At 37.5% G+C, this 8,251-nt stretch overlaps 1 protein-coding gene across 1 annotated transcript; it reads right to left on the reverse strand.

Annotated features, from left to right (window-relative positions):
- Positions 1-878: 878 nt before the first annotated feature.
- On the reverse strand, positions 879-7,522 carry LOC136448886 (neuropeptide FF receptor 2-like). The gene is made up of 3 exons (XM_066448583.1): positions 6,695-7,522; positions 4,094-4,193; positions 879-3,464 (listed from the first exon to the last, which is right to left on the reverse strand). Exons 1-3 carry the CDS (start codon positions 7,026-7,028, stop codon positions 2,648-2,650), a joined length of 1,251 nt encoding a protein of 416 aa, XP_066304680.1. The 5' UTR covers positions 7,029-7,522; the 3' UTR covers positions 879-2,647.
- Positions 7,523-8,251: the final 729 nt, after the last annotated feature.

The following is an 8,251-nucleotide window of genomic DNA, read 5'->3' on the forward strand; positions in this document are numbered from 1 at the left end:
TAGTTATTTTAAGAAGTAATGGAAAATACGTTGCATGGGGGTAAAGTCTAAGCATTTTTAACGTGTAGCCCGCCACTGAAATGGAGGCATGCGATAAGTTGAAATAGATTAAGGAGAACGAAACAAGAGAAGGGTAGAGGATAATGGAATTCTATTTCGACTTTTGCATGTTGATGCCATTCATTCAACCTCGTGTATATCAATTACATCGGAATCAATATTCCTTATTTACGGACTTATTTACCGACTTGTGTTTTAATGCAATAATTGACACAAATCTTTCTATAGATTACTATACATGGTTAATACCTTCAATATTACATAGGGAAAAACGATGTTAATAACTCTTGATCTAGATAAAGATAGATCCTGTTAAGTTCAGTTGACATGTAATAGGCCTTGAAGAAAATGGAACAGATGGAAATCAAACCATTATTGATCATGCATCATGCTGAGGACTGTGTTTCCTTTTTGTTATGGCTAATAGACGACCGTATTTACACATAAAGAAACACACACACACATATTGTAAATGAATCAGATTGATTTATTGACAAGTTTGACGTGTACAGCACTGGTAACGCCTTCGCAATGGTCTATGATTGTTATCGATCGTCCAAACCGTTATACTCACAAGGAAGTGCTTTCTGAGTGCTAATATAATGTTTGCAATGTATAACATGTACGTGGTTGTGTTTGTGTGCGTTTGTGTTTGTCTGTGTGTGTGTGTGTGCGTGTATGTATTTATGTATGTATGTATGTATGTATGTATGTGTGTGTGTCTGTGTGTGTTCGTGTGTGTGTGAGCCCTCATATGTGTAGATATTTGTCTGTTTGTGTGTGTGTGTGTGTGTGTGTGTCTGTGTGTGTGTGTGTGTTTTTGTTAAAGTCTTTAATTCGTATGATATATATACATTACCAAATCCTTGACTATATAGGTCCTGGAATAGAAAACAATGCTTAGGCATAAAAGCCGTCAATACCTTGCTCAAAATCGATTGTAATGACTTGCTCTAAATTAATATTACATCCATATCTCCAGTGAACATCAAATCTTCAAATATACCAATCGGTCAATATACCTTTTTCCGATTAGCATTTTATATATACAGACACATACATTAATTAATCAAAATACTGTCATCAAAGCCCTCGAGGCGATCCACGCCTATTGCTGACCATATAAATGTGGCTGTAGTAATAAAGACTTTTTATATTGGCTCCAGATAGATAAAACTGTGTAAAACTTTTTCTAGTGTCCATAAACACTGTAATAATACCTAACACCACAATTGACTATTGTACTATAATTGTACAGTAAATCTTTGAACTCCTGTGTCTTACGCCTTTTTATGTCCTGTGTAAAGTAGTTATCTATAAGCATCTTGAAAAGCTGCCATACATTTTTTGCATGTTTCACAGTTCTGACAACCTTCAACAACATTATGTAATGTTGTCAATGATACAAAAAAGAGCCAAGATGCTCGCACTTTATTTTAAGTAAGTATATTCTGGATAGTTACAGTAACAGTACTTCCGTCTCTTATTGCTGAAGCCTTTTAATTTTTTTATAATTTCTTATAATCTTTTAAAAAGCATTTTCCTATTCTTGAAACAGCTATTGTTTCAAAGCAAATTCACTTGATATTCTAAATCCATTCAAACATATGGGCTCCAATGGACTCGGCCATATATGGAAAACATACATTGCAATCAAATACCATAATGATTTTCAACACGCACACCGTATGGTTGTTGTGAAGATACGTTTACACTAGCACCATTCCTATTCGGTATATCAATATGGCGCCATCGGTCAAATATGACACAGTGGATGTATATATTATATACTTCACTTGACACATACATGTAGATAAAGCATACCTCTTCAAATTGCTTGATTTCTCATTCATTTTTGGACTCTTTCTTTTACGTCGTTTGTCGTATGTCGCTTGTAAAAGCTAGAGTAAACTTGATTTGCGGCTTATTGCAAGTTGATCCTCCCTTATATTTTCTGAGGATATACGCTTTTGATCGCTTCAGATCGTCGATCACCAATATATATAATACCATGCAAAAAACATGGATATTGCATTCTGCTCCTATCACCAGATATTCTTATTATATCCTTTTATAACTGATTCCATGTAAATATACTACGTTATGTCTTTTTACATATTCATGTCTTCTTTTCATATTTCTGCAACTACGCAGGAGTACTAGATTCAAGAAAACTCCTGGCATTTACAGCAGTTCTGACCATAAAGGGGGATTTTTTTTTGTACGTGTGATTTCTTAATGATTATAAAAAAGAAATAGTCTATTAGAATGTAATGTTATCTATTATGGGAATTTAAGTCATTTCTAAAACATCTACACCTGCGCAATAGTACTATAGTCAATCGTTATAGTTACGCAATGTGTAAGCAATGAAGTTATATACCATTTCTATAAATGAAATATCGTTCGGGTATTGTTTAACCAAAGGAATCTTCCATTGAATAAATCGGTATTTGAATTTATATATAGGAAAGATTTAAAGAACAAAACAGCTTTAGTTAAGGAAACTATCCCTACGTGTGTCTCTAGGACTTGTAGCCCTTCTCAAATATAAGGCATGGGACTCGGTAACGTTAGTACGGCAGTGCTAAACCTCAGTATCACTCGAGTGATGAACCGAGACCACTATTTGTTGGGTGCTCCCGGAGGCGCTGGAGGCCCTAGGGGAGTGTTGAGGAATTTGCGGTGCTGGTGGGGCCAATCGGTCCCCAATCACAGTAAACGTCTTCAACTCTACAGCCCTTTCTTCCACATGGCGATGACATGACCGTGGCGACCGTGTGCCCAAATCGTGAACACGTATCGACACATCTGAACTACACATAGACTTATAAGCCGTGCGGAAATTCTCATTATAGTATCCGTAAATAATCGGGTTCAAGGAACTACTGAGATACGACATCCAGTGTGCTACAGGGTAGATATAGACATCCACCATATCATGATGCTGTTTGTCCAGATTACCGAAATCATACAGCATAAAGATTGTGTGCAGGGGAAGCCACAGCAACCCAAACATGACAACAACAATCAAAAGCATTTTAATGACTTTTAACTTCTTCTTCAGAGACACTTGTTTGACTTCATTCGGTGCTGTGTCACCCCCTGGGGTAGGTTTCGACCAAACAGCATAGCCAATACGAGCATAGAGGAACACAATGACTCCCAAAGGTCCAACATAACAAAACAGAAACAAACAGACTGTGTAAGCTTGACGCCAATCAGGTGCGTTCTCTTTGCAGGTGTGAAGGAAGAGTTCACCTTCAAACGATTCGTTCTTGTCTTCCATGAGCAATGTTTGTGGGACGCTGAAGACTAGTGCGAAGCCCCAGACGGCACACAGGATTTTCAGCATGTCCTTTCCGGTCAGCTTGGGTTCAGTAGGGTAGACGACGGAGTAGAATCTGTAGTAAAATAAATGATATAGGAAACTTGTATCCATTAACCGAATACTGGTATTTAGAGCATGACCGATGTTTATATTTCAAGATCTTTTAAAATGGCAATTGGTTTTGAAGTTCATATACATGAAATATCATTAGGGCGAAATCCACTTATTTTGCCAATGAATCTTCAATAAATTTGCATTTTGTATTGAAAAGAGGAATTGTATTTATGTCAGTAGAGAACGATCTGTCTTGGTTTGAGGTAAAGTATTTCAAGATAGCAATGCGGTGAAGTCGAGTCTTAAAGTGACGCGGGATTTAAGAGGGCAACGTGATAGCCTTATGCGACTTGAGCATTTTTCAACAACACTGATCTTAGATTGGAAACTACATGTAATTTCTTTGTTTGACACCACCATTAAGTTCGGAATAGCTCTAATTCCTCAGAGTTTATCACTGAAACAGCAGCTATTGACTTCCCCAATTCATCCTACTTTTTGACCAAATACAATGAGGAAAGTCATATTTGCAAGATGCAATGTGGAAAGTCATATTTGCAAGATGCAATGAAGGAAGTCAATCTTACTACAGTAGCAATGCATGTGATCTTACAAAGTGCAACTTTTATATTATAGAATAAGGCCTACCTGTCAATCGCAACGGCAACAAGCGTGAAGATGGAGGCGGCCACGGAAACCACCTGCACACCTGGCGTTAGCTTGCACATCACGTCACCAAACTGCCATCCTGTACGGACAACATCATCCAATGTCAATCGCAATTCCTTGTTTTGGCACATAGTCCTCATTGTACATCGACTGGACCTTTAGAATCAGTCACCAGAGAATCAATGACGGTGTCTTCAAGCAAGCTTTGCGTCTTAAGATTTAGATTAAACGGCTTGGGCCTTGTTAAATACTCACCGGTATGAGCATACTGGACGCAGTGGACCCTGTTAGTATCTAAAGGCTCGTGTATATGAGGCTTGTCTTTTGGAGAAAACTGTTTCCCGTATTTTGAATGTGATGTGATGTGGTTAACAGTGTCCCCGAGAGTCCTCCCATGCATGGTAAGACCTTGACCAGAAGATTCTCAAGGGCAGGCAATTACGACTTAAGCACGTTCTATTGCTTTACTTTACTTTTAACAAGTCTGAGGGAAAGGAAGGAGTTGATGTAGCTTGACAGTTAAGTTGCGTAGGAGTTACAGGAGAAAAGTAATCGACATTTATCTATACCACTAGCCAGCTTCTTGGTGCTTCTTGGATGAATCATGAGGCTAAATTATTGTTGGTGTTGTTGGGTAATCTTATGGCTATCCCCATACCCATTAAACGTTGGATGATTTATCCATAACATTATTTAGCTTCTATGTACCGGTTTTACCTGCATCATTTCTTCAACTTTATACATTGTTGTCGAAATGCGTCTGTTTAATGGCACCATCCATCGTCGATAAGTCATGAAGCAAAGTTATGGTGGGTGTTGATGGATATTCTTATGACTATCCCCATACCCATTAAACGCTAGATGATATTTCCATGTTTGTATACATAGAGTCAATTCCATGTCACCGAGAGGGTTTTCAGATAATATTGCTAGTGAGTTCAAACAATTTTAGGTAAAAGACTATTCCAGTCAAAATGTTCTAAATTGTTCAAACAATCAAGAATGAAAGTTTGAACATGTTTGAACTTATGAATATATGTTGGAACTATTTGGAAAGTAATTGCACAAATATCTCTTTATTTAGAACAATTTTCAAACATCTATGTGATTGTTTCACTGTTTGAACATGTTGGAACAATTTGCATCATTTTTCAAATGGTAGATTTGGGTTATTGCCCCCATAAAAGTAGGTGCTAATCGCACTCTATTGTCTGCCTCTGTATATTTTTAGATTTCACGTCTAGACCTTTGTCTTGAGGTGTCTATGCATGGCACCCAGGCTTAATCCCCTATACTTTGAAGGGATGTGTGAATTGCCCTGTTCCCATCCCACTGACCCAGTTATACCATTTTGTTATAATGTTGGAACATATAGGAATAAATGATCAACCTATTTTCCAACAGTTTCGAAAATAATACAAATAACATCTGTAATGTTAGAAATTTGTCTAACATGTTTGAACACAGCAAAAACTATTTAGAACATCAAATGAATGTTGGAAATTGTTCTAAACAGTTACTTATCTCCCTTAGATTGTTACAAAGGTTTTGCAAATGTTAGAACAAAAGGCAACAAACACCCTCTCGGTAATGTGGAATCGACTCTATGCACAACCATAAATGTTTTATTTGAAATCACCCTTGTAATGCCGTATTCTGACACGTCAGGGTACAATTATAATAGAAGGAAAATATTTTCTAAAAGTACTCTGATGTACGTTTTGACGAATAATTCACAGTGTATCTGCTCGTATATTTCTTTGTTAGAGATATAGCAAAATGACTTGCATCTTGTATATTGATTTGAGAATACGTGTAGATGAAATATTTTGGATTGCGTCGCAAACTAGGCATGTATAATAAGAATACACACTAATTGCATGATTGATACTGATGTTATGAAGTACCCAATTTTTGTGGATGTTATGCTATTATATTGTTGCCAAAGCAAACAGAAAAGCGTACCAAGCACAATATTTGAAATATACACAACTGCAATAGCTGCAAATATAAAATTTCATAAGACCCAATATTTTCCTACTGGGGCATATGGCAGTTCCCTAGAATGACACCGATTTCCATGCAAGGCTATCGTCTTAGCATATTGTTTCCGCTGTAGCTATTACCCCTCCATCACCTCTTCAAGGAACGTGAGAAGAAAACAAAAATGTTTATGCTTTTGCACTGACCAAAAACATCAATTTGTAGGCTACGATTCGCAACATATCAGTGGGCTTATCTCGTTAATACCATTAATGTGGATGGTGATTTAAGTTTTAGATTAAACTTCTAAATTAGATAACATGCAACGTAAATATTAGACTCAAATATATTCATCCTTAACAAAATTCGCTTAACTGTAGTACATGAAAACCACATGCAAACGTAGCAGTAACATTTTTGTTGAAATTTAGTTTTGCAAACATAGATGATATAAAACACTCAGGTATGCCGCAGAGAAGCCATGAAAGAATTTGCAGCCTTATATGTTTTGTAATGAACAAGGAATAAACAACATATTCTTTAACTAAGCTAACAAAACAAGATAGATAGCCTAAGGAATGCTGTAAGAGTACTTACCAAGAATGATGTTATCCACCAGGGTGAATGGTATGCAGAAGAAGGCGACGAGTAAGTCGCTGACAGCAAGATTCATCAGGAAATAATTGGTCACAGTCCGCATGCGAGGAATCCTCAGGATAGCGAAGCATACCATTATATTCCCGATCAAACACAGCAGGAATATCAAAAGATATGACAAAATAAACACAACAACAACCGGCGTGGATTGCTTCAGCCATAAGTCAGCGTAGAGATTTTGCAAGGCGACGTTCTGTCTGGTTCGGTTTGTGAGGGGCCCTCCAGTATTGTTCAGGGCCTCGATGTACACCTTCATCGGAGAGAGGGAACTCATTCTAGGACAGCTGTCTACTGTTCAATCTAGCAGCTATGAAATGTTACAGATAGCAAGCAGATGCTCCCTAGCTTTCCCAATGCAAGACACTGATGCCAGGGAACCAGCCAGAGCAAAATGAGAATAGCTAGCGTTTCAGCATAGTTAAAAAAACATTCACCATATGTTTTAGACATGGAAATGCTAAGGAAATTAATCAAATGAAATTCCACCACGTACAAACGCGAGGAGAGCTAGAAATGAAAGAGCTTGCATAAGGAAATTCAAACTGGCTCTGTTCGATACGAGTGCCTAAATGCTGTGTGGCACACCGATCCTAGACGGGCTGCTTTTTTGTACATTTCTCTCGCCTACGCGAAGATATCGACCATGGCACTGAACTTCCTTCCAGTCGGTCTTCACATCTTAAAGATGATCAACGTCATTCTTATGTAAGGCGTGCCACAGTCAAAGTTAAGGACGTCACTACCTGATGATGAATTCTTGGAAATCTAAGAGTGAATGTTCGAATTTAAGCAAAAGCATGACGTTTGTTTTCACACGAATGAATATGATTCATATACAGATAAATCAAAATAATAGGAAGTACAGGGATGAGGGTGTATTTCATTGAAAATTTATCGTTTTTAGTTGGGTAACAGTAGCCTGTCCTTTGCCCAAATTTGCATTTGACGTCAAATGTACGACGATTTTGACGTCAATGCAAGTAGAGGATTTTAAACCTATCATCATTATACTTTAACGGTCGTATTCTATATCCTTTGACGTACCCCTTTGGCTGCTAGCTAGTATCCCGAACTGAGGTAGACCAATCATTTGGCTGTATGCAGTTGAAAGATGGATATATGTGCCATTTTTGTATAATGACACTCGTGAATATGATTTGAATAAAGAGTGGCATTAACTTTGATACAGAAATCCCCACTCCAGGCTGCACCGTAAAGGAAAAACATAAATTGCATGATGAGTGCCGGGGTTTAAGTATTGCCTTGCGAAAATGAACTGTAAAATACCGTTGGTATATCCTTTAGCTTGAATATACTCAGCAGTAAAATATATCTAGCACTTGGTACATAGTATGTTTTAGAAAGATTTGCCGTCAACTAATTATATGAATATCCCTTCTTCACAAGGCAATGTATTATGTTGTTCGATTTTTGAATCACTTTGCATGTAAGGTTCAAGGTCACGACAAATTGCTGTCTCGAGTTGTTGCATTTTCA

Source organism: Branchiostoma lanceolatum, chromosome 14 (genome assembly GCF_035083965.1).
Source record: "Branchiostoma lanceolatum isolate klBraLanc5 chromosome 14, klBraLanc5.hap2, whole genome shotgun sequence".
Taxonomy (NCBI): domain Eukaryota; kingdom Metazoa; phylum Chordata; class Leptocardii; order Amphioxiformes; family Branchiostomatidae; genus Branchiostoma; species Branchiostoma lanceolatum.

Coding starts and splice junctions, on each gene's coding strand:
- LOC136448886 (XM_066448583.1), bottom strand. CDS start 7,028: ATGAGTTCCCTCTCTCCGATGAAGGTGTACATCGAGGCCCTGAACAAT. Junction 4,194..6,694: donor GGTGGATAACATCATTCTTG/GTAAGTACTCTT, acceptor TTGTCCGTACAG/GATGGCAGTTTGGTGACGTG. Junction 3,465..4,093: donor GTTGCCGTTGCGATTGACAG/GTAGGCCTTATT, acceptor ATTTTACTACAG/ATTCTACTCCGTCGTCTACC.